General features: G+C 39.4%; 13 protein-coding genes across 13 annotated transcripts; 7 read left to right on the forward strand and 6 right to left on the reverse strand.

The window, feature by feature from the left end:
* Nucleotides 1-74: 74 nt before the first annotated feature.
* KRE5 (Kre5p) lies at nt 75-4,025 on the reverse strand (the record flags this gene model as incomplete). Its single annotated transcript, XM_071051874.1, has 1 exon — nt 75-4,025. One exon carries the CDS (start codon nt 4,023-4,025, stop codon nt 75-77), a length of 3,951 nt encoding a protein of 1,316 aa, XP_070907264.1.
* Nucleotides 4,026-4,645: 620 nt separating this feature from the next.
* Nucleotides 4,646-7,516, forward strand: ALA1 (alanine--tRNA ligase; the record flags this gene model as incomplete). Its single annotated transcript, XM_071051875.1, has 1 exon — nt 4,646-7,516. The coding sequence occupies one exon, from the start codon at nt 4,646-4,648 to the stop codon at nt 7,514-7,516; it is 2,871 nt and encodes a 956-aa protein (XP_070907265.1).
* Nucleotides 7,517-7,739: 223 nt separating this feature from the next.
* Nucleotides 7,740-9,116, reverse strand: MRS2 (Mrs2p; the record flags this gene model as incomplete). Its single annotated transcript, XM_071051876.1, has 1 exon — nt 7,740-9,116. One exon carries the CDS (start codon nt 9,114-9,116, stop codon nt 7,740-7,742), a length of 1,377 nt encoding a protein of 458 aa, XP_070907266.1.
* Nucleotides 9,117-9,591: 475 nt separating this feature from the next.
* VMA4 (H(+)-transporting V1 sector ATPase subunit E) lies at nt 9,592-10,287 on the reverse strand (the record flags this gene model as incomplete). Its single annotated transcript, XM_071051877.1, has 1 exon — nt 9,592-10,287. One exon carries the CDS (start codon nt 10,285-10,287, stop codon nt 9,592-9,594), a length of 696 nt encoding a protein of 231 aa, XP_070907267.1.
* Nucleotides 10,288-10,898: 611 nt separating this feature from the next.
* On the forward strand, nt 10,899-14,690 carry MIP1 (DNA-directed DNA polymerase gamma MIP1; the record flags this gene model as incomplete). The annotated part of the gene is made up of 1 exon (XM_071051878.1): nt 10,899-14,690. One exon carries the CDS (start codon nt 10,899-10,901, stop codon nt 14,688-14,690), a length of 3,792 nt encoding a protein of 1,263 aa, XP_070907268.1.
* Nucleotides 14,691-15,288: 598 nt separating this feature from the next.
* SCD5 (Scd5p) lies at nt 15,289-17,826 on the forward strand (the record flags this gene model as incomplete). Its single annotated transcript, XM_071051879.1, has 1 exon — nt 15,289-17,826. One exon carries the CDS (start codon nt 15,289-15,291, stop codon nt 17,824-17,826), a length of 2,538 nt encoding a protein of 845 aa, XP_070907269.1.
* Nucleotides 17,827-18,165: 339 nt separating this feature from the next.
* Nucleotides 18,166-19,440, reverse strand: REI1 (Rei1p; the record flags this gene model as incomplete). Its single annotated transcript, XM_071051880.1, has 1 exon — nt 18,166-19,440. One exon carries the CDS (start codon nt 19,438-19,440, stop codon nt 18,166-18,168), a length of 1,275 nt encoding a protein of 424 aa, XP_070907270.1.
* Nucleotides 19,441-19,749: 309 nt separating this feature from the next.
* On the reverse strand, nt 19,750-20,880 carry TSC10 (3-dehydrosphinganine reductase; the record flags this gene model as incomplete). The annotated part of the gene is made up of 1 exon (XM_071051881.1): nt 19,750-20,880. The coding sequence occupies one exon, from the start codon at nt 20,878-20,880 to the stop codon at nt 19,750-19,752; it is 1,131 nt and encodes a 376-aa protein (XP_070907271.1).
* A 437-nt stretch (nt 20,881-21,317) lies between these two features.
* On the forward strand, nt 21,318-21,935 carry YPT10 (Rab family GTPase YPT10; the record flags this gene model as incomplete). Its single annotated transcript, XM_071051882.1, has 1 exon — nt 21,318-21,935. The coding sequence occupies one exon, from the start codon at nt 21,318-21,320 to the stop codon at nt 21,933-21,935; it is 618 nt and encodes a 205-aa protein (XP_070907272.1).
* Nucleotides 21,936-22,173: 238 nt separating this feature from the next.
* Nucleotides 22,174-23,643, reverse strand: SHM1 (glycine hydroxymethyltransferase SHM1; the record flags this gene model as incomplete). The annotated part of the gene is made up of 1 exon (XM_071051883.1): nt 22,174-23,643. The coding sequence occupies one exon, from the start codon at nt 23,641-23,643 to the stop codon at nt 22,174-22,176; it is 1,470 nt and encodes a 489-aa protein (XP_070907273.1).
* A 317-nt stretch (nt 23,644-23,960) lies between these two features.
* Nucleotides 23,961-24,296, forward strand: MIC12 (Mic12p; the record flags this gene model as incomplete). The annotated part of the gene is made up of 1 exon (XM_071051884.1): nt 23,961-24,296. One exon carries the CDS (start codon nt 23,961-23,963, stop codon nt 24,294-24,296), a length of 336 nt encoding a protein of 111 aa, XP_070907274.1.
* Nucleotides 24,297-24,715: 419 nt separating this feature from the next.
* Nucleotides 24,716-25,411, forward strand: TAE1 (N-terminal protein methyltransferase; the record flags this gene model as incomplete). The annotated part of the gene is made up of 1 exon (XM_071051885.1): nt 24,716-25,411. One exon carries the CDS (start codon nt 24,716-24,718, stop codon nt 25,409-25,411), a length of 696 nt encoding a protein of 231 aa, XP_070907275.1.
* Nucleotides 25,412-25,759: 348 nt separating this feature from the next.
* RGD1 (GTPase-activating protein RGD1) lies at nt 25,760-27,979 on the forward strand (the record flags this gene model as incomplete). Its single annotated transcript, XM_071051886.1, has 1 exon — nt 25,760-27,979. One exon carries the CDS (start codon nt 25,760-25,762, stop codon nt 27,977-27,979), a length of 2,220 nt encoding a protein of 739 aa, XP_070907276.1.
* Between the last annotated feature and the right edge of the window lie 10 nt (nt 27,980-27,989).

Below are 27,989 nucleotides of genomic sequence, written 5' to 3' on the forward strand. Positions count from 1 at the left end.
ATAGTCCCTTATTTTGGTTCTCATTCTTTATCTGGTTCTCATTATACTTTATTTATTATTCTGTTCTTTTTACTTTACAATTCATCCTCAAAGTAGTTGTTTTCTTGATCATTTACGAATGTTTTTGTTAACTCTTGTACCTTAGCCTCCAGTTTCTTCAACTTAACCTGATTCACTCTTACTTTCTTAATGGATGTCTTCCTCAAGGTACGAATAGGTATCTCAGTTTGAAGGTCGTTCAACAAATCTTGATCAATTACTTGTAGAGAGTTGATATCAGTTGAAACCATTTGGTAATGAATTCTCAAATAGTCACCGCCATATGCAACACGGAGTTGTTTCATATTCACAAAAATGAATGGCAGTGTTGAGTGGAATTCTAGTTTCTGTTTTGACAACTTTTCGGCCCAATAACCCTCACTCCAATAGCCCGTACCTCCCATCTTCGCCATGGCAAACATTCTCTTGATTTCGGAATCATATATATCAACAATATCTACATTCTTTAACTCAGGTGGAACAATAAGTAATTTTTCAACAGTGGAAGGAAATATCAAATCAAGAAATAACAATTTTGAAACTGCCAATCTTCTTTCTCTGAATCTCTGCGGTCTAATCCACGATGGCCATTTATATCCAACAAATTGTATACTCACGGATTTACCCTTAACAGAAGATGAAATGATCTTCGCGAATTCACGGAACCCTTGCGATATTGTAGGTTCGTACCAGACATAGAAGGTAACAGGTCTCCCCCCAGTGGTTATAATAGTATTCAATACTGTGGTTTTGAATTTTTCTTCGTCTTCCTTATTCATTAAAGTGGTAAACAAGTTGATAGTCTCAGTTTCATAGTCCTGCTCGGCAGGAAGCCCAGTTGGAGTGACTTTAACGTATATCATCTCTTGAAGATTAGTCTTCCAGTGAATCTTTTCTGTTGGAATATACTCTGCCTTAGGGTTGACACTAAAAGATTCAACTTTATACCTATGATCACAGGATTCAATGGTGTAGCTTTCCGATAGGTCACTAATTCCCAATTGAGCATAACCATATGTACTCATAGTGATGGAACGGTCAACTATATTCCCCTTAGAGTCACGCATTTGGATACAAACGTTTGCTTGTCCTTCTACGTTTCCAAGTTGCACTCTATCAGTAGCAGGATAAACATGAACCCGGAACATAAATTTTTCTGTTTGATCATCACTTTGAGCACTTACAAACCATGGCATATCTACTTCGTAATCGAGTTCTGATGAAGTCAAACTTTTCATTTCCTCCAAGTCATCCAAATAAACTCTGTTATTTGGCGTGAAAGTAACTTTTTCCGTACTAAACCAAGTCAAATGAATATTGACAAACGGAAGATCAACAAATCTTTCAACTAAAGATATTAATTTTTGTGATCTTTCCTCAATTGGATCTAAAACTAGGTGAATATCAATAGGGAAATCTTCCTTTTCATGAAGCTTAAACATTGTGATACCATTAACTTTATCCAAATTACCTAAATCCATCCTAGCAAGTGAGGTTTCTGTTGAGTAATACAAGGAACCCTCACTCGGATCAGATGAGTGGTAAAATAATTTAGTCATGTAGGATGAAATGGATTCCATAAACACAGGATCTATTGCCTCAGATGAGAATCCAGTAAACATCTCCTCCAATATATAAACTAAATCTAACGTTCTTTTACTTTCCTGGGAGAGATAAGCATCAATGTCACTAGTTTCGGGAACATAATCATCATTAAAGAAAACAACCCTACCGTTGACTATTAACATTGGTGTTCCATCTAGATCATGAGAAGGAATATCGAGCAGCCAGCTGCTTAAGTAAGTATTAACATTTTTGTCTTTTTCTGGTATAGTGCTACATCTTCCAACACTTAATTTTGAGAGGTCAATTTTTGTGCCTTTCTTCATGAAGCCCTCCCAACAAGATTTCTTAGATATATCACCAGTGTGAATTATCCTGAGCTTTACACCAGAGAATTTATTTTTACTAATTACATTTAACCTCTTAATAGCTACTTCGGTGTTAAAATCATCCACTAAAGTAATAGTATGTAAGATATTATGACCAGTTTTCTTTTCTTGTTCTAGTATGCGATCTTTGAAAAAATCTAATACGGAGTTATTGACTCTAGTGTAAGTTGCTTCTTCGAAATAATCGGTTGTGAACTTAGTATTTCTTTTAGGCAGAGATTTTGTGTGTAATAACTCTCGAATATCAAGATCATTAGAATATTTACCCATTTTGGTTAGTTCATCTTTCACCAGCTGAACATCTCTCTTGATAGTCAGTGCAAGCAAGTAATTCCAGGTGTTACCTTTGAATCTAAACACATCACCGTTGATAATTATAGATGTTTCATTTATAGATAACTCTTTTAGTACATTCTTATAGTCAGGAAGGTTCTTAAAGCGACTTCCTGAGCCTTTTCCATCATTCTCGAGAAGATCGGTAAGGTAAAGAACAATTTCAGATGGTTTTTCAAATTCCTTTAATTCATAGATCTTTCGTACTATCTTGCTATTACCAGATTTTGAAAATGGAATAAAGCCAATTCTTTGAGGGTAACCATTTTCTACAACTTGAACTGTTCTTAACATGGATGCCAAAGCATTCTTTGACTCCATATCGGTAGCCAAATTATCTACATCGATAACGAACACAATTTCATTCCAATTCTGTCTTAATTCAGGCAGTTCACCAAATTTGGACTCTTCGAAGAAAACACTGATATCGTTACTCAATAACGAATATTCAGGATCTTCTTCAATATCATTAAAGTAGATAATAGATTCAGAGTAGCCTATAATTCTATGTGTATCAATTTTGTATGGTTGCATGACATTTAGATTTGAAATGGAAAACACAGAGTAAAACCTCATCAAATTCTTAACAGTTGCAGCAGAAACTGTTTTAAACTGCGATTTCATAATCTCAGCTATTCCATTAACGTACTGTAGTTCAGTTCTGATGACATTCAACAGCGTCGACATATGTGCCAATGGATATTTCACAAATTGTCCGTTCACATAAATACCAAGCATCTTATGATCAATATTAATTTCCTTCAAGAAACTGTTAGATTCAGTTATTTCCTGACCATCTTCTTCGGTTTTCAGGATTTGTGGAACCAACAATGGTAAATTGTTAATAGTTCTTTTCGAGTAATTGAGGAACTTCTTAAAATCTCTACCGTTTTTTTTGAAGTAATCCGATAATAAAGTAATCAATTTGAGATCCAACTTCTCAAAGTCTTCTACTTCCAATTGGGCCAAGTCCTCACTGTCGACCTCTTCCATTCCTTCAGGCAGGTCCAAAGCAATACCGGAGTTCAGTAAAGCATCTGCATCTTCAGGGAAGGACCTCACGGTAACGCCTACAGGGTAAGGATTATAATCCAAAGCCTCCTTCGGAGCACAGGTGCTTCTCCATACGAATCGTAGCTTATTACTCTCGGTGGCTTCACCATACAGAGATCTACTAAATTCATCGAATTGCTCAGATCCTGGACACCCATAGAACAACACCAAAGGAATTGGTTTCCCATCAGCACCATAAGCATCACCAATAACTATGTCATTCTCTCTTAACAATCGAAGATCTTCCACTGCTGCTTGTTTTTGCAATTCATCGGTCTTGAAATAGAAGACCTGGTCTGGTTCAGTATAGTTAATACCATTCAATACCACAACATTGTTGCCAACACCCGCATAATCCATAGCCAACTCATCCAGAACACCCATTGGGTAATGTTCGTACGTTATTTCAAACATCGACGCCAAATTTTCATCGACCTCAGCAATTTTGTTCACTAGATGCTCAGAAAACGAGACTCCTTCCTCAATCTCCTCTATTCCAGAGATGTAGGGATACAATCCAGCTATTATCTCCTTACTAGGAGCCAACCACGTAAGCAAAGTCCATGCTCTAGCTCTCTCATCAACCACCACATTCAATGCAGTAGCAAAGAAAACAAGGGAAGCCCAAATAAATCCCTGTATTAACATTCTACAAGCAGCTTCTTTTGATTGGTATTCAGACACTTATAGGGTTTTTTACAGATTATTTTAAATATAGCTTAAAAATAAATTAAAACTATTGGCGGCTAAATTAAACTAAACTAATGGTATAATGTGTATTCTTCTAGATATACCCTTTTTGACAGATCCCGAGAATGTAAATCCAATAAAACATTTACCCGGATGATAATATCATTACCCGGTTAATATCACATGATAGTATTACCCGGCTGCTACCCGGGTAACTATCTTAGTCATAGAAAGTGAATTCCGATTTTTTTCTTTCTTTTTTTTTTCTGTTTTGGAAAAAAAAAAATTTTTTTTATTTTTTTTTCAGTTCTTTTTTGGCAGTTCTAATGGCGATGAGCTCTTCTCTCGTGTAACCGGGTTATCGTTGGATGGATAGGTTGATAAGTCTATGTATTGTTAATTATAAGGAGATTTTCTTAGATAGATACTTCATCTACTAACTTTTTTATTTTAAGAATTATCTTATTTTTTTTTTAATACTTTATAAAGTTGCCAAAAAAAAAAAACTTTGATTTTTTTCTTCCCTCAAAACGATTAGAATTAAAAGGTATATTCGTGTCGATAGAAGAATAACCAGGATGACTATCGGTGATAAACAGAAATGGACGGCTCAGAACGTCAGAAACACATTCCTGGACTACTTCAAGTCTAAGGAGCACAAGTATGTGAAGTCTTCTCCAGTGGTTCCATTTGATGATCCAACTCTATTGTTTGCTAATGCTGGTATGAACCAATACAAGCCTATCTTTTTGGGAACTGTGGATCCATCCTCGGAGTTCTACAGTTTGAAGCGTGCTTATAACTCTCAGAAGTGTGTAAGAGCTGGTGGTAAGCACAACGATTTGGAGGATGTCGGTAAGGATTCTTACCATCATACTTTCTTTGAAATGTTGGGTAACTGGTCGTTTGGTGATTATTTCAAGAAGGAGGCCATTAACTACGCCTGGACCCTGTTGACAGAGGTGTACGGTATTCCATCTGACAGATTGTACGTTACTTACTTTGAAGGTGACGCCAAGCAAGGTTTGGAGCCAGACACTGAGGCTCTAGAGCTATGGAGACAAGTCGGTGTTGCCGATGACCATATCCTACCAGGTAACGCCAAGGACAACTTCTGGGAGATGGGTGACCAAGGTCCATGTGGTCCATGTTCTGAAATCCACTACGACAGAATTGGTGGTAGAAATGCCGCCTCTCTTGTTAACCAGGACGACCCAGATGTCCTTGAAGTCTGGAACTTGGTTTTCATCCAGTTCAACAGAGAACAGGACGGATCATTGAAGTCCTTGCCAGCTAAGCACATTGATACCGGTATGGGTTTTGAAAGACTGGTTTCCGTCTTGCAGGATGTCAGATCTAACTACGATACCGATGTCTTCCAGCCTTTGTTCGCTCGTATCCAAGAGATCACTGGTGCCAGACCATACTCTGGTAAGTTCGGTGCCGAGGACAAAGACAACATCGATACCGCTTACAGAGTTCTAGCTGACCACGTTCGTACTTTGATGTTCGCTTTGGCTGACGGTGGTGTTCCAAACAATGAAGGTAGAGGTTACGTCTTGAGACGTATCTTGAGAAGAGGTGCTCGTTACGCTCGTAAGTACATGAACTACCCAATTGGTAACTTCTTCTCTACTTTGGCCCCAACTTTGATTGACCAAGTCAAGGATATCTTCCCAGAACTCGGAAAGGACCCATCATTCTTGTTCGAAATTTTGGACGAAGAAGAAAGCTCTTTCGCCAAGACTTTGGACCGTGGTGAAAGACTATTCGAAAAGTACGCTGCCGCTGCATCTCAAACCGAATCTAAGACCTTAGATGGTAAGCAGGTCTGGAGGTTATATGATACTTATGGTTTCCCAGTCGATTTAACTGAATTGATGGCTGAGGAACAAGGCTTGAAGATTGATGGCCCTGGCTTCGAGAAGGCTAAGCAAGAATCTTACGAAGCTTCCAAGAGAGGTGGCCAAAAGGGTGGCGACGATTTGATTAAGTTAGATGTCCATGCCATCAGTGAATTGAACGAGGCTAAGGTTCCAAAAACCGATGACAGCTTTAAGTACGGTACCGAAAACGTCGAAAGTAAGATCCTAAAACTACACGATGGTGAAAAGTTCGTTACCGAAATCTCTGAACCAGGTAAGAAGTATGGTATAATTTTGGACAAGACCTGTTTCTATGCTGAACAAGGTGGTCAAGAATACGATACCGGTAAGATTGTTATCGATGATGTCGCTGAATTCTCTGTCGACAATGTTCAACTATACAACGGTTTTGTCTTCCACACTGGTGTCTTGAACGAAGGTAAGCTATCCGTAAATGATAACATCATTGCTTCCTATGATGAGCTTCGTCGTTTCCCAATCAAGAATAACCACACTGGTACCCATATTCTAAACTATGCTCTAAAAGAAACCTTAGGTAACGATGTTGACCAAAGAGGTTCCTTAGTTGCTCCAGAAAAGCTAAGATTTGATTTCTCTCATAAGAAGGCTTTGACCATCGAGGAAATTACCAAGGTTGAAAACATTTCTAACGAACAAATTAAGGAGAACCTAAATGTCTACTACAAGGATGTCCCATTGGACTTGGCCAAATCCATCTACTCTGTCCGTGCCGTCTTTGGTGAAACTTACCCAGACCCAGTCCGTGTTGTTTCCGTCGGTAAGCCAGTTGAGGAACTACTATCTAACCCATCTAATGAACAATGGGGTAAATATTCTATTGAATTCTGTGGTGGTACCCACGTAAAGTCAACTGGTGACATTAAGTATTTCGTTATCCTAGAAGAAAGTGGTATTGCCAAAGGTATTAGAAGAATTGTTGCTGTTACTGGGTCCGAAGCTTTCGAAGCTCAAAGAATTGCAGACCAATTCGATGCTGAGCTTGAGGCCGCTGAAAAACTACCTTTCTCTCCTCTAAAGGAAAAGAAGCTAAAGGAACTAGGTGTCCAACTAGGTCAATTATCTATTTCAGTTATCAGCAAGCATGCTCTAAAGGAGAAGTTCACAAAGATCGACAAGGTCGTCAAGGATGAAGTTAAATCCAGAGCCAAGAAGGAGGCCAAGCAAGTCTTGGATGAAGTTAAGGGTCATTTCACTGAAAACCAAGACTCTCCATACTTCGTTAAGTTCATTGACATCCCTGCCAATGCTAAGGCCATTACTGAGGCTGTTAATTACATGAAAACTTCTGCCAAGGATAAGTCTATGTACTTGTTGACTGGTAATGACCCAGAAGGTAGAGTTGCTCATGGTTGTTTCATCTCCGATGATGCCTTAAGTAAGGGTATTGCTGGTCCAGATTTAGCAAAGAAGGTCTCCAGTATCATCGGTGGTAAGGCCGGTGGTAAGGGTAACGTTTTCCAAGGTGTCGGTGACAAACCAGCCTCTATTGAAGAAGCTATAAATGAAATCAACTCGCTATTCAAGGAAAAGCTAACCGTATAATAATAGCATTGTAACATACACATATTCCTAGCTAATATTACTGTATATGTACATATTACGAAACTTTTAAGGATAAAATATAATATTTATTTTTGTTCAATTGTTTTAATAATGCAGTGAATGAATTAAACAATGATACTATTTACAATATACTTTAATCTTAACTATTACAATATTATATATGCTAATGAATTTTATCTATGATGCCTAAGAGCCAGAGTGACTAGTTTTTCTTTTCATCTATAAGCCATTTCCAAATCAAATCTCTATCCTGTTTATTCCATAAATGATGCTCCGGAACTACATTGTTATCCTTCTTGAATGATATTCGATTGATGAACTTCGACCAAGCATCCTTTCTACCAACTACAGTCTTTCTAGAATTTGGAATACCACTTGTAGTCTTCAGCATAGTAACTTTAGTTACTGATTTCAAACGTTTAAAATTAGCACGAGTAACCACATAACCAAGGATTGCCGAAAGTACAACAACTGCTCCGAAGCCTATATAACTTTCTTCAATAAAGTTCTTCAAGTTCATACCGTAGAAGGCTGGGATTAGTGTAGCCACAGTAAAACCTAATGTATAAATAGTAATCTTTAACTCAAGATGCATCAGAGAGTTTCTATTGGCGTCCAATATAATGTTCACAATTTCCTCAGTGTTTTTAATATCCTGAATCAATGATTCCGATTGCTGTACATATTCGTCACATTGGGTGTAATATGTTTCAATCATCATCTCCAGATCTGCGAAGTCATCATCCTCCGTTTTCGGTACCGTTAAATATAAACTGGCCAGATCATCATCACTCTCTAATAACTCATCCAAGACTTCACGGATTAATAATGATTTTTGATAGAAAAGAGTAAGGTTTTTGGATTTTATCAGAAGTTCTCTTAATTTGTCTCTGTTAACCTCATTCTCCAAATCCGAAAGGATATCACCGCAAATTGAGAAATGCAATTTGAACTCTGCCTCCAAGGAGCTCATTATATTTATCAGTATACTTTCTAGGGCTCTATGCTCATACAGTTGTGACTGTGATCCTGCCTTCGAAGACAGCTTTGATTCCAAATCATACATCAACACACCCAACTTGACAGCCGATGATGGGTCAACTGTGTCAAACACGTACACTCTATCCTTCTCTATCAATGCCTTTATATGCAACATGTTCAACAATATACAGCTGTTCGGTTTCACTTGTATCGTCGGTATAATATCCACAGAAGATGTATCGATTTTCCTCAAATCTCGAGGAAACAACGAGTGCTCCCTCAGAAACTGCCATTTCTGAAATCTCTTAGACACAGCAGCAATTTTGCCCTTCGAATCAAACACAGTGCATGAAATATACGACTCATTGGGTGTAATCGGTTTCAATGAAAGCAATTGCTGATGAGCTGAAGGAAACGCTCCAACACTTTTCTCCGTAGGCGTCTTTAGGAGCGGTACTTTATTCTGTCTCGATATATTCATCGATATATGTCGTACATTCACATTACTTCTAAAAGGTCTTACCCTCGAACATATGGCTGTAGCACCCACAAATCGTGCTGTGGTGCCAGCAAACCTGTATCGTACCATTGGTATCATTGTCCAACAACTATTTATTTCCTAAATATCACTCAAGACAAAGTAAAGTCCTTTCTTAGATGTCTCAATAAAAATTAAGGTAACCAGGGAACATTAAAATAAAGCCTTTGATTTTTTTTTATATAAAGGGCCCCCGTTCTCAGGAACAAAAATATATATTGAAGAAGTAATATTAGGTATTATAAGTTTAGAGAATATTAATTTTATAAGAGCATATGATCCAATGTGATTGGAATAAAACTGATGACCTGAAATAGACACCGATGTATAATAACGACAAAAATATAAAAAGTATTCTTATATAAAAGGTAATGCCTACTTTCTTAAAATATGGAAAAACGAAAAATTATTATCATTATGATATAGAGAAAAAGAGTAAATAGATTATAAGTAGAGAAGGAGAATGTATTGGATTTTATATATATATTTTTTTGATGCGGTAAATAAGTAATGGGGGAGTAAAAAGTTAGGAAAATCAGTCGAAGAACTTTCTCGTCTGTGAAGGTCCGAAAAGTTCAAGTCTTATAGCTGGGAGAGCTTCTTGACTTAGGATGGTCAATCTCTCGTCCAAGGTATTGTTGACTTCGATTTTGCCATCGGAGTCAGTGACTAAAGTTCCACCTATGACAGATGGAGCCAAGAAATTCTTATCGTTGAATCTAACTTCGACTTCCTTATTTGAGAATTCGTTATACTTCTTCACCACTTCTTCGACGAGGTTGTCCTTACCATATTTCTTGTAGTCTTTCTCGGTCAGCTTCACAATGACAGCTGGTTCCAGTAGCTTCACCATAGCCTCCACTATCAACGATACCAACACATCCTTGTACTCATCGCTGTCCACCAACTTAGATAGTTTGCCCTTGGCCTCATCAAATATACCTTCTAGAGACTCCTCTCTACAGTTTAGTGCCTTCAGACGCATCTTATTCGAAATAGTAGATTTTGTAATCTGTTGTTGCAGCATGATTTTCTTACGACGAGCCTCGAAGTTACTATCAATTGCACTCGTCTCCGTACGCACAATCCCAGTCTTCTTAATCTCGTATTCTTGGTCAGCCTTCAATTGAATCTCCTTAGCCTTCTCCTCGGCTTCCTTCTTAATGAAAGCCTGCATCTTATTCAATTCATCACTCACCTGATTAGGCGTCAAAGCAGTAATCATAGACATCCTTTTCTCGTTTTCAATGTTTTATATATATAATCTTAGTTTTAGTTCCAGCGTTCTTCAAAAAATAAGTCTTCTAGCGGATACAACTACAGTTAGAGATCACCACAGGTAAAGAAACACTTTACTCATTGTAGCAACACTTTAATCACCAATATTAAAAATATAAAACCTTATAATTCTCCCCTTGGGCTCTCCACCAAAAAAATAAGAAGGAATGAGGTTACGTCATTAGTGATAAAAATGAATCACATGGATATTACGTACACAGTAATATATCATGTGATAGTCAGTATAACACTATTACATCATGTGATGTATCGTATACAATTATGTAAATCGAATAATTTCCCGATTAGGAAAGTTACCAAATTGGGAAACAGAGATGAGACAAAGCTAAAAAAAAAAAAAGAATGAAATGTAAACTAAATGTAAACAAAGAGTTGTATAGTAAAGTAAAGGATTATATCTTTTAACAACATAGGTATTGAAATAGTTTAGCCGCCAACAGGGAAATATAAGGAGCAAAGAATTTGTATATTGTATGAGATATTGATTTAGTGGAAATAGAGAGAAAGAGAAAGAGAAACAAAGGGAAAAAGCATTTTTTTTAGATGATGATGCTTAGACGAGCGTATCCGGGGCTGCGGCGGCGATGGCCGGACACATTTGGGGTGATATTAAGACGATATAGTGAGGTGCCGAGGACTAATCCATTGGGAATACAGTATTTGAGTGAATCGTTACAGAAACAGGTATTTCCGCGGTCTCAGTTGGAAAGTAATAAGGATGAGGAGATGGAGAGGAAAGATGCGGAGCTGGTGAAGTTAGCAAAGTTATCTCTTAAGGCACACGATTTGCTTGGAAAGAGTACTACCATTACCACTCCCATATCGTTTAAACTGCCTGAATTACAAGGTCAGACGTTAGATGAACATTTTCAGAAGCTAGGACATTTCGGGTCAGAACCGTATAGGACAATGGCCACCAATAAATTTACTGAGATACCGAGTATGCCGGAGAAATGGTTGCGAAAACCTGGGTGGTATAAATATGAGCCAGGTGAGCCTCCCCGCGAGGTTAAATACCCAGAAGAGGAAACCATTGTATTTGATGTTGAGACATTGTATAAGATATCGCCGTATCCAACTTTAGCGACCGCTGTATCTGAGAAAGCTTGGTATCTTTGGTGTTCCCCATATATCTCCGGAACTGGGAAAGCAAACAAGAAGGTAGAACACCTGATTCCATTGGACACTTTAAATAAAGAGAGGTTGATCATTGGCCATAACGTCGGCTACGATAGAAGTCGAGTACTGGAAGAATATAACCTACAACCTTCAAAAGCATTTTTCTTGGATACTTTATCTCTCCATGTGGCATCAGCGGGTCTGTGTTCAAGGCAGAGACCGTTTTTCCTGAAAAATAAGAAAAATAAAGAAATAGCTAAAGAAGAGGAAGATACCCCAAAGGAAGTCTCTGAGTCATTAGAACTCAATAGTGAAACTGATCCGTGGTTAGAAGTAGCAACTATGAACTCTTTAGCTGATGTGGCTTTATTTCACTGTGGTATCAAAATGGATAAAACTTTAAGAGATTACTTTGCCGCTCCGGACAAGCAGGAAATTATCGACAATTTTGATCTTTTGGTAAAATACTGTGCTGGTGATGTGGTAGCAACAAGTAAAATATTTGATAAACTATTACCATCGTTTTTAGAGAAATGTCCCCATCCTGTATCTTTTGCCGGCCTAAAGGCCTTAAGTTCATGTGTTCTACCAACTGACTATAATAAATGGCAGAATTATATTAAGACTTCTGAAGGAAAGTATCAAGAATCTAAAACCTTAATAGAAGATAAGATTGTTCAAATAATAGAGGATAGCGTAAATTTGAAAGATGATAAGAATTTTACTAATATTGTAAACAAAGATCCCTGGTTGAGACAATTGAACTGGGATATCAAACCGTTAAGGCTAACTAAGAAAGGTGTACCAAGCAAAGGTCAAAAACTTCCTGGATTCCCTGAATGGTATAGGTCACTTTTCCCCAACAAGGATGCAAAGACTCCCCAGATTACCATGAGATCAAGAATAATTCCTTTATTTTTCAAACTGTCATGGGAAAATTCACCTGTAATATGGACCGACGATTGCGGATGGTGCTTTTCGAAACCGCGAAAAGATATACAGACCTACTTGGATAAGAACTATAAATTAGCTGACGAAGAAGTCTCTAATGAATACTTTAAGAAATTAATTGCATCTGAACAATACCCAGAAGAACAATTAGGAGCTGAAGTTCTTTTCAAAGTACCACATCCTAACGGTCCTGCTAATAATTGTACTACTTTACTCAGTAAACCATATGTGCATTTCTTTGAGAAGGGAATCTTGCAATCTCAGTCAGAGCTAGCATCAATGGCATTGAAAATGAATGCGGCTGGTTCATATTGGATGTCAGCCAGAGAAAGAATTATGTCTCAATTCGTTGTCCCAAAAAAAACCTTTTCTGACCAATTTAAACCATTGAGCGAAAATGATAATGTGAACAAACAGGATACTGAATCCCAAGGTATTATCATCCCTAATATTATTCCAATGGGTACAGTAACTAGAAGAGCAGTAGAAAGCACCTGGTTGACTGCCTCTAATGCAAAGAAAAACCGTATTGGTTCAGAATTAAAGGCACAAATATCAGCACCAAAGGGATATTCTTTTGTAGGTGCCGATGTTGATAGTGAAGAACTTTGGATTGCTTCTTTATTCGGTGATTCCGTCTTTAAAATCCATGGTGGTACAGCCATTGGATGGATGTGTCTCGAAGGTACCAAAAAGGAAGGTACTGATTTACATACCAAGACGGCGAATATTTTGAATTGTGACCGTAACGAAGCCAAGATTTTTAATTACGGTAGAATTTATGGTGCTGGTGTGAAATTTGCTGCGCAATTACTGAAGCAATTCAACCCCTCCTTAAGTGAGAAAGAGGCCAAAGAAACTGCAGTGAAATTATATGAAAGTACCAAGGGTAAAACGAAGAGATCAAAAATATTTGAAAAGTTTTGGTATGGTGGATCAGAGTCTATATTATTTAATAAACTGGAAAGTATAGCAGAACAGCGAGCGCCGATGACGCCCGTTCTGGGCTGTGGTATTACAAACTCCTTGGTGAAGAAAAACTTGAGGGCAAACTCATTTCTGCCTTCAAGAATCAACTGGGCGATCCAATCTTCAGGTGTTGATTATCTCCATTTATTGTGTTGTTCTATGAATTATTTGATAGCGAAATATAATCTGGATGCACGACTAACAATTTCTATCCATGATGAAATTCGATATTTAGTTGCCGATAAAGATAAATACAAACTAGCCCTTGCTCTTCAGATTAGTAATTTGTGGACTCGAGCGATGTTTTCTGAGCAGATGGGAATCTTTGAATTACCGCAAAACTGTGCTTTCTTTTCTGCAATTGATATCGATCACGTCTTAAGAAAAGAGGTTGATTTAGATTGTGTAACTCCTTCGAATGAAACTCCTATACCGCATGGTGAATCGATTGATATAGTAAAATTATTAGAGCGCCCCGAATGTGCGCTTGAGAACCCGAATGAAAATGTGGATGTCTCCCATTTGCCTTTCAAAGAAAGAACTTCTGTCTTTGCAAAGTACAATGGTGAATATTCACATGATTTTTTAGAATTTTTTCTGAGGATGCAAATACAGACCAGCACTTGGAAAGTAGCTGAACTTGAGAAAGAGTATATACTAAAACAAACCGAGAATGAATTGAAGAAGAAGAAGAAGGAAGAGTATGGATTCCTGGATTACATAGCAGATGTCAAGAAGGGTAAGCGGCGTAAGATGACCATTATGGACAACAGATTCTCGCCCGCCTACTTCCGACAGCAGAAGCTAATTATTGACAAGAAGTTGAAACTAGACCCCGACATAGCAGGGTCTGTTCACGACATCAAACCACATGAGAGATCTCAAGAAACAAACTCCGGAAACTACTCCCTCTTACATGAAATAGCTGCATCCTCAACAGATTCTAAGAAAAATCCTGTACTAACTACACTACCAGAACAAGAAGCCGTGCCAACCTCCAACACAATGGATCAATTAACTGGCAAGGTCTCCACTGGTGGTCGTAGACGCAAGTATAAAACCATCGGGGGCAAGAGCGCATACGACGCATTCTACGCATCAATCGACGAGTCACGCGCATTCGCCAACGAACAAGAGAGGATTATAACAGAAATCATAGAAGAGATCAACGACAACACCAAAAAGAAACCGACGCCCAAAAGAATGGCAGCTTTCACTCCACCAAAGAATAGGCCCATCGAAAGCCATCCGTTACATGTCTACAAGACCAAACCTCATCAACGTGATATGAAATAATATTCCTAGCAAACAACGCAGTCATGCCTTACCTCTATGTAATAAGAACTATATAAACAATATACCATTAAAAATAATGATAATGAATATTTTTACGATAGTTAATTCGTGTTTGGATAGTTCATTATCCATAGCTGTATTAGAAATCAGAAGCTGCACTACAGAAATCACCGTAGGGAAGCTTTTATCGAACTCTTGGAAAACGCTCTTATGCGTGCTTTATGGAAAAACCCAGGAAAAATCACAAAATAGCGATTTCTATTAGCAAATTTAAAGGGTCAGTTCATATTCTGAACAGTAGAGATAGATACTGGCGATTTAGGTTACCACATATTTGGTTGTGGGAGTAAATTGATCTAGGATAGTAATAGCAATCAAGAAGGAAAGAAAAAGAAGAAAAAACTAGCTGAAAATAAGCATTTTGCATAAAGGAGAGATCGTAGCCCTGTCGACTTAACCATAAAGCTGGTCTACTATTAACATACTAAAATTTATTCTGGAGAATAAGATTAGATAATAAAGAGGCGTAATTATTGACTGACGAGAAGTTTTGATATTTATAGAGGTAAGAAAGATAAAACAGGGTATATAAACAGCCATGTCTTTCGATTGGTTAAATGTACCTGGGTTAAATACTGGGACAGATGATAGACAGAGCAGTAATTTGCCAACCGTTTCCTTCAATTTTGGTGATAGTAGCAATACGAATAATGATTTACACTTCTTGGATGAAACTATGAAGAGTAGCAGTGATCCTGCTCTAGTGCGCAAGTTAGATAGCCAAGGGAGGGATGTACCTCCAGCCAGTGGTGCTTATCTCCAACAGAATGGGCTACATAGATCGCAAGAGGTTTTATCTGAGCCCCAGAATAGGAGTAGAGGTAATACGCTTAACAGCCAAAGTCATAATCCTATACATCAATTACAGGATGACTATAAGGAGACACCAGAGGACCTGCGAGTGCCCTTATCACTGTCTCAGGCCCAATTAACACATGAGGAATTGAGAACTTATATAAGATGGTATAACTATATTACAGCCAGGACTCACGGTAAGTTGATCAAGCTTACCGATATCTTTCAGTTCATGAAAAACTTCAATATTACAGAGGAGTTGAAAAATCGAATATTTTTGGTCTTTAGAAGTTGCAAAAATGCACTGAACATTGGTCAATTCTTTGCTGTGTTGAGGTTATTGGCGAAAGCATTACTTGCTGGTGTCTTGCCAAATAGGCAAATGATTTTGGAAAAGGCTCCAATACCTAGACCTAGGCCGATCTTGAACAAAGAGGGCGGGAATGAGTTTTATGAAGAAATCGAAGAAGATGTACCAGAGACTTCTGGTGATGTTTCTGGTAATCAGTCCGGATCTGGCGAAAAAGTAGATTTCGATTCATTTGCCTCCTTACTTCTTACAGGTAAGAAAGTGAGGAAGAGGGTGAGGCGTAAGGTTAAAAATTCTGTCTTTAAGAATAAAAAGGTTAGATTTGCTGAAAAGGTTACGTTTCAAGATGCACCACATTATGGTAAAGGTAAACAAAACCAATCTGGTCAAGATACACCATCTCCTGAAGATGATTCAACCACCGAAGACGGACCACTAGATCTTTCCTTACCTATGGATCAATTATTGAAGCAGATGGCTAAAAGGAAGAAAAATAGCGCATTAGTATCGTCAGTCCCCACTGAACAGCAGGAAACTGAAGAAGAACGTGAAATACTCAGTGATATGAAGGACTCATTATCACATTTCAAACAAATACAAGCACCTGATTCGGTAACTCAGATCCCTCCAATTATTGCCCAAGACGGGAATCAAAATGGTTCTACGGCCCATAATTCAACAATATTCAATACCGGTATCGGAATTATGAACCAATTTCCGACTCCTAATAATGCTGTTGATAATGCTGAACCCGAACTTCAACCACTGAAACCTACTGCAACAGGTTCAGCTAACTATCTAATGAAATCACATATGGATACAAGCGCTCCAGCTCCACAGTTTGATAATCCACCTATCATCCCTCCAGCTAATCAAACCGAAGTAATGGAACCTCTTAAACCTACTGCAACTGGTTCAGCAAATTATTTGATGAAGCAGCAATTCAAACCTCCTACTACCAGTCATCCGCCTGTCCCTCAACAAATGTCTTCTCCAGAGCCAAATGGGCAAGTCTTCTCCAATCAATCAATGAACATGCACTCTATGCCATTGAGTCCTAATAGTACTAATCAACAAAACATGCTTCCTCAAACACATGGACAAAATCTCCAGCCACAAATATCACAAATGCAGCAAAACACCACGCAAGGAATGCAGCAGCATATACCACAAATGCAACAACAGAATAATACACAGCAACAATTACCTCAACAAGCAACTCCTCAACTCGTTGTGCAGCCACAGGCCCAGCACCAAAATCATATTACCATCAACCCACCGCAAACGCAACAATCTAATCACCAACAGACGTTCCAGCCCACTCAACAACAACAGCCTATTAGAGGCCCTAACAATTCTCAAACTAATGGGTTGCAGCTTCCAAATAACACTGGAATGAATAACTTGCGTGTAGAATCACCAAGTATGCTTTCACCTAACAATGCTGCAGGTAATTATTTCCAATCGTTACTCTCACACTCACCATCACCTAATAATAGCCAAACAAATATCCATTCTAATCTCACCGGTCAGTTAAGCCCTAACTTATCGTACGGCAACAATATACAGACTGCACAACCAACTATCGGACAGCAGCGTATGCAACAAACTGGAACTGGCCAACAACTTCCCATATATAATAACAATAATAGCTCCGTTGGAGTGTATAACCAGTACCAACAACCTCCTATACAGCATCAAAATTCACAGCCCCCTCCACAGCAAAATAGACCACCGTTCGGTAACATGCAACAACACCAACCTCAACAAGGTGTTCCGCAATATTTCCAATCTGATATCCAAGGTAGTTACAATACAAATAATCAAAGGTATATGAACAATGCTTCTCCTGTGGGAAATAACCAAGGTATGCCTACTAGTAATCAAATAAGCACCCAAGACATTTTAGGAAACTTACAGTCGTTAAAACAGCAAGTAGATGCTTTACAAAACCAATATAGCGGACGATAGAAATTGATGTTTCATGATTAAATATTTTAATATTTAATGACTATATATTTAATTTTTAAAATTGATTTAAACATTCAAAGTTTATTGTATTGATACCGGAATGTGGTTCAATTATTTACACTGACATACAGATATTTCAACTCCCTCAACCTCATATAGTTTATGTAGTCATCACTAAAATGGCTACAATTTCCATAAGAGAAACCTATAACATAAATATGTGTTACAGCATATAAAGCTTAAAAAAAAACAAAAAAAAGTAACTATTGAATTAAAAAATGCAGAATAGAATAGAAATATATTGGAAAAAAACTAATATACAGATTGAATTTGTTAAGTCTATTGTAGAAGTTGGTCTCTGTAATGGGGTTGGTTATTAACGAACTTAGCAGCTCTTTTATCGTCTCTCTTTCTGTCTTTAATTTCGGTTTTCCATGCTCTTTGTTGAACCTTGACAGTACCTCTATCGAACTGAGGCAAGAAAGATCTGGTTTCTGCCGCAACTAAAGTACCTTGACCCTCTGTTAACTCCTTCTCTGGTCTTAGATCTTGTTTAAAGTATCTCTGGAGGGATCTGTGACCGACCTTGATACCAGATGGCAAGTGCAATTCAATTCCATCATGGTATAGATATTCTTTTGGAGGCTCACCTTCTTCGTCGTCAGCATCCTCACTACCTTCCTCTTCATCAACATCTTCCCAATCTTCGTCATCACCATCCACTGCAGTTGCTGGTATAATGTTGGCCTTGTCAATCGCTTCATATGTTTTACTGAAATCATAAAATTCTGAAATTTCTAGTCTCTCATTTTCGGATTCATATGGAATTCTACAATGTCTCTTGTCAAGCATATGTGCTCTCACGGCGTCCAGCGTCCTACCTTGATAGTTACACACAATACAGACATTACCCAAACCAATTTTCTCCGAAATGTAGTTTACAAGACCTTCTCTATCAACAAGATATTTTTGCTCAGGGATGTAGAAACCATGGGTCTTGAACATATGCTCCAAACATGCATCCAAGTCATCAAAAATTCTCTTTCTGGTACAGAACAGACATTGATTTAGAGGTATATCGACTTTATTTTCCAATTTTTGTTTCATTAATTTTTCAGCTAATTGTTCCTCAGTAAGTTCTTCGGCTGGTAATTCAGTAGCTTCTTCTTTTTGTCCCTCTACCTGAGTTGGTTCTTCTGTCTTCGATTCCTCTACTTCAGGCTTAGCATCCGCAATTGTGCTATCTTTGTTTGAGTTTGAAACTTCATCTACTTGTGTTGGCTGTTGTTCTTGCTGTTGCATTCTCTCCAACATATTCTGTCTAGCTATCTCCAATAACTTCTTCTTCTTCTCCAGAAGAGCTTCCTTCTCCCTCCTTCTGATCTCTTTCTTAGTCAGCTGTTCGTTAGCTTTCTTAGAGCGCCCACTGGCTTCATCAGCTGCAGCATCATTAGACATCTGAACCTTCGAGTTGAATGTAGCCTCGGAGATAGGTGGAAGAGACGCAACTTTCCTCTTCAAATTATAACGGTGCCAGTCTCCCTTCATGTGCTCCCTCTGGGCCGCACCGGCCTCAAATATAAGCTCACAACAGTTACAGGTATACATAGACATCCTTAAAGCAATATCTTCTTACTGACTTACATAAATGAGAAACATGATACATATAAGATCGACATTAATCAAAACTTATATCCAATATATTCAACTTTATTAATAATGTAAGGTCATCGCGATGCTCATCGCAGAAGCTCATCGCTTTGAATTCTAAAAAATTTTCCAGTAACGTATATAATGACAGTAATAGAGCATGTGATAATGTTTATATATATATATATATATATTTAGTACTGTTTTAGCATAATTTATTTCAGTCTTTAATCGTGATGTGTATTTTAGATGCACTTTTAGTAATATTACAAGTTACTCTACGTCTAGGATTGAACTGACAGGCATGCGAGCAGAGGTGTTATTTTTCTGGTGCCATTTCTTTATTTGATATGAGCATAGAACCATGTAGAAGGGCACAATGAGCAAGTTTGCGAAAACACCGACTACCCATTGAAGGAACCAGTATGCAGAGTTATTGTTATGTTTGTTGAGGCCCATATCTAGACTCATTAGCAGCCAGCCAACTGTGTCAGTCGTGATATCATCATATCCATGCTTCAACCACCAGACGATCTTGTCGCAGCACTCCTCGCAGGAGATTGGGTAAGAGGAGCCCTCAATGCTTCTAGTAATCTCTGGCTTGCTCATTTCTTCGAGGATGTAGCCCTCACTGTAGAAGTTTCCTGGATAAATGCACGAAATACGGTTACCAGGTAGCTCGTGACGCAATATCGAGGCAAGAGCCTTCAATGACACCTTCGCTGGAGCATACTGCGAATAACCTATAAAGGGGAAGAAAGCAGTAGCACTAGAGAACAGAATAAGGTGCGCGTTGGGAACCACCTGTGCGGCCTTGTGAACCACGTACAATGTAGTCATGTAGTTAACCTTGACACCCATCTCTAGCTCCTGTGTAGTTAGCTCAGTGAACAGCTTTGGCACCGATCCGCCCGCACAGCTCAATACTTGAGTTGGAAGCAACTCGTTAAACTCCAGCACTGTAAATAATTTCTCCACCTCATCTGCCTCGCTTAGATCACAAGGGAAATAGAACAACCGGTTCTTAGACCCGTCACGGTAGTTATACCCATCACCTCTGGCCGTACTAGTACCATTATTACGGTAACTGCTGTTGCTATTACTCCGTAACAACCCACTACTCTCGCCGTCACCATTACTACCTTCGTCCTCCTGTAGCTCGTCATCATAATCTCTCTGCTGGCCAGCCAGTGCTTTACCAGCTGGACGCACCATATCTAATCTGACCGGCTCCTGGCTACCACCAGTGATCTCAGAGATGGCTTTACATAGCTTCATCTCACTCCGACTCACCAAAACAACCGTCGAGTTGCTCTGCTCATAGTATTTGTGCCCAAACTGCTTCCCAAGACCCTGGGAACCACCAGTTATAAGCACCACCTGTCCGTCCAATGTAAATGCCATTAATATACTGCCTATACCAACAAATTACTTTACTTATTCACTATATCGTCTGTTACTTCAATTATTGTAAATCGCTATAAACCCGCTTTCTTATGTTGCTTACTAAAATATTGGCAACCACCAGAGCAAAGGGACAAGAACAAGGACAAGGAGTACAAACAAGCTATATAATCTGCTCAGTATACAAGACAATAAAGATTACTATAATAACTGCGTCGCACTGGATCCCTTGCTGCTAATCGGTACTCAAGATATTCTATTAATAATAACAAGGCTAGCTAAATATAGGGATAACAAGGAGGGGTATACACTGGCAGGGAGAGACAGGAAGGTATAAAGAGAGAGTGTTGTTTAACTGCTAACATAATATTCTACATTGGGAGTATTTCATTTTCCATATAGCAGAGTTTAGGTCGAGAAATTGTTACTCTCTAGACATGGTCTGCTATTATAAGAGTCTGAAGGTGGTGTTATTGGGGGAATCAGCGGTTGGGAAGAGCGCTATAGTGACTAGGTTTAGTACAGGTAAGTTTCAGCGGAATAATGCTACTATAGGAGCTGCTTATGTGACGAAAAGTGTGGAGTTTAAAGACGGGGAGGATGATTATAAGGTGCAGCTAGAGATATGGGATACTGCAGGACAGGAACGGTACCGGTCGTTGACCCCAATGTACTACAGGAATACCGATGTAGCGCTGGTAGTTTTTGATTTAAGCCGCCTGCAGAGTTTGTCGATGGCTCACAAGTGGATAGACGAACTGAACCAGTACGTGGAGAACAAAGGGAGGGAGAGAATCAATATAGTGCTCGTGGGTAATAAGTTAGACCTTTTAAGCAGTGACGATGGTATTAGGGAGGAAACTCTTGGTGAGATACACCAAGAGTTCAAACCTGTGAGTGCCAAAACTGGCGAAGGTATAGATCTTATATTCGAAGATATAGTAAAGTCTATACCCCGAGACCAGTTTGAGCTGAAGGAGGACGCCAATACAAGAAATACCAATAATACCGTAGATCTCACTACTACCAGACACAGTTCCACTTGTAGTTGCTGATATGTCAAAAAAATATGAAAAGCAAAATTATGTCAATCTCCCAGCACCCTAATCACTAATCCTCGAAAACCATTACCTACATAATTAATTGCTTGATTGAAACGACTATAAGAATATCAATTGTATCTTTAAAATTTATCCTATCTAATATAGCACTAATAAAAAAAAAATTAATGGTACATTACAACTTTATGTAGTGAATGAGTTATATATCAAAATAACAGAACCTATCTTTTTATCAAACCTCACCTGGAACAGGATATTTACCAACCCAGTTAGAGACCTCTTCAGCAAGTTCTTTGACAGGTTCGGACTTGTCACATAATTCCTTGAAACTGTTTAACTTGGATCTAACATCCTTAGCATCTGGGGATTCCTGGGACTTCAAACCAATGGACAACTTGACAGCACTCTCAATGTACTTGGCGACCTGCTTGAACTCCTCGGTACCAAATCCTCTGGTTGTCATGGCAGGTGTACCGACTCTCAAACCGGATGGGAACAATGCAGACTTATCACCAGGAATAGTATTTTTGTTAGCGGCAATATTGATCTTTTCTAGCATGGTCTCTAACCTGGCACCATCAATGCCCATAGTAGATAGGTCAATTAACAACAAGTGATTATCGGTACCACCGGACACTAACTTAAAACCACGTTTGAGCAGTTCGTCACCGAAGGCCTTGGCATTAGCCACCACTTGCTTCTGGTACTCCACGAATTCCGAAGTCTTGGCCTGTTTTAGAGCCACGGCCAGGGCAGAAATGGTGTGGTTATGTGGACCACCTTGGTGACCAGGAAACACGCTGAAGTTGATCTTCTTGTCCAAGTCGTACATGATCTCCTTCCCGGTCTTCTTATTAACTTTCTTAACACCCTTTCTGTAGAAGATCATAGCACCACGAGGTCCTCTCAGGGACTTGTGAGTCGTGGTTGTAACGATATCGGAATGCTCGAATGGAGTAGGGATGACTCCCGCGGCCACCAAACCAGAGATGTGAGCCATGTCGCTTAACAAGTACGCACCACAGCCATCGGCAATCTGTTTGAACCTCTCGTAGTCTAGCTTCCTCGAGTACGCGGAGGTACCGGCAACGATTACCTTAGGTCTGAACAACTTCGAAGTCATCGCCAAAGTCTCGTAGTCGATAATCCCGGTCTCCGTATCAACATGGTAAGGCATAGTGTTGAAGTATTTGGAGATGTAGGAGATCTTTGTCCCGGATGGCAGCTGGTACCCGTGTGACAAGTGCCCTCCATGGGGTAAGTCCAGTCCCATCAACCTGTCACCAACGTTCATCACAGCGGAGTAAGTGTAAAGATTAGCAGGCGCACCACTCAGTGGCTGCACATTAACACCCCAACGCTCGGGATCCAGCCCATATAGCTCGAGAGCACGACCCTGACACAGAGTCTCAGCTTTGTCAATGTACTGGTTACCACCGTAGTACCGCTCACCGGGATACCCCTCCGAGTACTTGTTCTGCATCTCAGAACCTAGCAAATCCATCACAGCCTTCGAGGTGAAGTTCTCAGAAGGAATCAACGTAATACTATGCTTCTGCCTCCGCCTCTCATCCTTCAGAATCCCATACATCTCAGGATCCACCTCTTCGACAGGCCCAGAAACCATCGACAACGACCGTCTCAACATTGGCCTGAACTTGAGCATTGGGAGCATCTTCCGCACCGGACCTGACATATTCATGATTTTGAGTATCTACTTAGCGTTGTATACTACCTCATTCCCCCACAAACTTCTCACCACCCTTCCAACCAACCCTTTCTTTATATAAGGCCCTTCGCTTGAAGGAGTCACGATTAGCAGGCGCGCCCGCTATCCAATGAAAGGAAGAAGAAACAAAGCTGACTCTTGTTGAAAGATAAAGACTACACTCATACGCTCTTGGTGTAATACGATTCATTGAATAATCACTACCGTTATCGTTATCGTTATCGTATCGTGTGTACTGTATTGCTATTTGTTGACATAACAGCGTAAGAGAGATAAAACAGGAAGTGGGAATGAAACTATTGAAGCTAGGGTCTGTAACTGTTGGTAGTGGTGTTGTAGCCACTGCGTGGTATTATTACTTTGTTGACAGGGATGGATACCATTATAAGCGGTCTGTATGGAAGCGTGTCAGTGATGAAGTTCAAGGGTTGATAGACAGACGGAGTACATTGTTTGACTGTAAAGTTTACAGGGACCAGTTTGACTATAGGGCTGTGCTGGGCGCACAGGGCACGCAGATGGTGCCTGTTGACCATAGAGACCTGGTTGTGAGGCCTCCCGCTGAAACGATGAAAGATTTGTGGAACAGAGAGATAAGAACCATCGTATCCTGGGTCTACAAATGAATTACATGAAAGAAAGATACTGTTTCCTTGTAAAAAAAATTATAATAATAATAATTAAATAAACAATTCTAAAATATATTCTATATTCAAGATGAGATTAACGCACTTATATTTCTGTAATTGTGGCTTACCTAGTCCCCAGAACAAAATATTTCAACTTCAAGCAATGACCATAGCTTCCACAGAGAGCTTCTTTCCAAGAATCTACAAGAAGTATACAATTATGTAGCACAAATCTATCTATTTAATAAGTACCAGCATCAAATTGTAATTAATGTTAGCCCAACTAATTATTTCATTCAATGAGAAAATTTTTTTTTGCATTTTAAAGCTCATCGCATCTTAAAGCTCATCGCAATAGGTTGGAAGACTCGATAACTGATAAACGTGAAAGATATAACACTAACGGCTTATAGAATATGAGTGGCAAACCAGATGAGCTGATTGATTACGGCGATGCGATTGACTATTGGACGAGTATTCCTGCCACCGTTGACGGTGTGTTGGGAGGTTACGGTGAAGGCACTGTGGTCCCCGTGATGGATGTGTTGGGGTCTAACCACTTCTTGCGCAAGTTGAAGTCTCGTATGGTGGTGGAACCAGGGTACAGGAAGGTGGGATGTGACGTTGGTGCCGGTATTGGGCGTGTTACGAAGACTATGTTGCACAAGCATTGCGACGTGGTTGATCTGGTGGAGCCTGTGAAGCCATTCGTAGCCCAAATGGACACCGAGCTTGCGGATCTGCGTAAGGAAGGAAAGATAGGAACCATATACGATATCGGGATGCAGGACTTCGTGCCGGAGAAGGGGAAGTACTGGCTGATTTGGTGCCAGTGGTGTGTGGGCCATTTGCCGGATGAAGAACTCGTGAAGTTCTTCAAACGATGCATCGAGGGACTACAACCCAACGGTACCATCGTAGTGAAGGAGAACAACACTCCTTCGAACACCGACGACTTTGACGACACGGATTCCTCGGTGACCAGGTCCGATGCAAAGTTCAAAGAACTCTTCGAGCAGAGCGGCTTAAAACTAATCGCCACAGACAGACAGAAGGGACTCCCCGAGGAACTATACCCAGTACGCATGTACGCCCTGAAACCAGCAACCTAGATTATGTTTATAGATATAAATTTATATGGGCTATATTATACTGATATTGATTGTATAACTGTATACGAGAACGTGACTTGGATATTTATTTTGGCGCTCGTAGGAGCGGGCTAAACCTCTAAGTGATCTATTTTTGGCGATGTGGTGTTCAAGCACAGAGACGTAGACGTACACAAAGCTATCGTGGTGCTGTTTTAAACCCTAAAGCAGTTTTGAATAGGTCTAGCTATCGTAGCATCTGGTTAATTTTATTGTGTGGGACTGGACTGAGCAGATAGAGCGCTTAGAAGATAAGGACGTGAGAAAAGGAAAATAGGAGATAACGAAGAAGACTAAGACTGATAAAAGATGTCTGATTCTGCACAAGGGTTGGGAATACATGCGGAATATATGGGCTCGTCGCATATGGGCTCGTCGGGATCGGGAGCTTTGGATGAATTCCATGAGTCTGGGATGAGTAACGGGTCTCATCCTGAAGTGCAAGATGATCCGAGCACAATGAACATATCTAGCGTTGCAAACGTTCCTGAGTTTAGTACGAATGGGCAGATTGAGAGTGTGGATGATCTGTTTAATAAGGAAGAGATCACGCGGGTTCTTAACTCAGATGTTGCAATTAACGCCTTGTTGACACGGCTGAAGCAGTCCCTGCTTATCTGTGAAGAGTTTACGAAGTTTGTGAGAAAGAAGTATATATTCGAGGAGGAACACACCAACGAACTTGCCAAACAATACAAACATTTCTTCAGCACGACACCGGCTAGTAATTCCTCGTTGAACAGGATTATGCATGAGGTTTTGTCATACGACGGGAAGATGAGCCAAGTGAAGCAAAGCTACGTAAAGGCCTTGCAGAAAATGTACGATGAGTTAACTGCTCTGTTATTCACTATGACCAAATTGAGAAAAAGCTGTAAAGAAAATAGTAGACGATTAGAGAAAGAGGTTACTGATGCTATCCACAGTGCTGAGAAGGCTCAGGCACGTTACAACTCTCTATGTCAGGATTGGGATAAGTTGAGAATGACAGACCCCTCAAAAACAAAATTGACCTTGAGGGGTTCAAAGACTACTAAGGAGCAGGAAGAAGAACTGTTGAGGAAAATTGATGCACAGGATCTGGAATATAAACAAAAAGTCGACCACTCAACATCATTGAGAAACACATTCATAACTAGGGAAAGACCCAAGATTGTTCGCGAATTAAAGGATATGATCTTAGAAATGGACACGGCATTGGCTATCCAACTCCAGAAATATACAATCTGGACGGAAAACCTGATTTTAAATACAGGTATCACTGTTAGCCCAGTTGACTCTGCGAAATCTATGAAATCACTCGCTGCATCTGTGTCTAATGAAAGAGACTTATATCAATTCCTTAAGAAATATAACTCTTCGGGTAAGAATTCCATGCTAATAAATAAAAACCTGATACCTGTTGACTACAAAAAACACCCTTCAATGAATAAACAGCAAGGAGGTTCACGAAACTTCAGTGGACCAAAGAAGCCCCCAAAATTTGCGGTAGACCCATCAAGGAACTCTATACCAAAGAGGATATTATCAACACATAACGATACACCATTTACATCATCACCTAGTACGCCTTCAATAGCAAAACCAGGCGCTTTTAATGACATGAATTCAACAAGCTCTAATCAGAGGTATAGAACTTCGTCTGGCTCAAGTAACACGATGTCCCCAAGCGGTTATTCACCAGTATCAAAAGAACAACCTTTACCCTCGCTACCATCAAACTCCTCTAATAGCAACAACAATCAGAGTACCTTAGTGTCACAAAATGAAAATTCAGAACCACATTTCTCCACCCTAGATCCTGGTCCAAAGGCTAAAATTGTCCCAAGTCTATCAACAGCCTTTTCAGTGGCTAGTGGGGATTCTGATAGACCAGTTTCACATATTCAAACGGGGACCGCTATTCCACCTGGTGTTTCTAAGAACTTCAAGTCGTTTGGTGTTCCACTAGAAGATCTAATTGAATTCGAGAATGATATGGTTCCCGCTATTGTACGCCAATGTATTTATGTTATAGACACCTATGGGTTGGACTTAGAAGGCATCTACCGTAAATCAGCAAATGTTTTGGATGTTAGCAAACTGAGAGATGAGATCGATAAAGATCCAGCCAACATATCCATGATCTTACCTCCAAAAAATCACTCTGATTCAGATATATATTTAGTTGGTTCCCTATTGAAAGCCTTTTTTGCAGCACTACCCGATGCGTTGTTATTAAGAGAAATAACTTCTGAAGTTAAAACTTGTGTAGCTATTGAGGACTTTACAACAAGAAAGAACTACATGCATGGTTTGTTGTATAAATTACCAGATGCTCAATACTGGACATTAAGGGCTTTACTCTTCCACCTAAAGCGTGTTTTACAACATGAAGCGAACAATAGAATGAATCTGAAATCTTTATGTATAATTTGGGGTCCTACAATCATTGCTCCAAATGATGAAGATAGAAATGATGTTAATTTCCAGATAAAGGCTATGGAAGTTCTTCTAGATGTTACTGAACAGGCGTTTGAACCAGAATAAGCCTCCTAAA

Source organism: Nakaseomyces bracarensis (genome assembly GCF_045282275.1).
Source record: "Nakaseomyces bracarensis strain CBM3 chromosome Unknown Scaff7_0, whole genome shotgun sequence".
Taxonomy (NCBI): Eukaryota; Fungi; Ascomycota; class Saccharomycetes; order Saccharomycetales; family Saccharomycetaceae; genus Nakaseomyces; species Nakaseomyces bracarensis.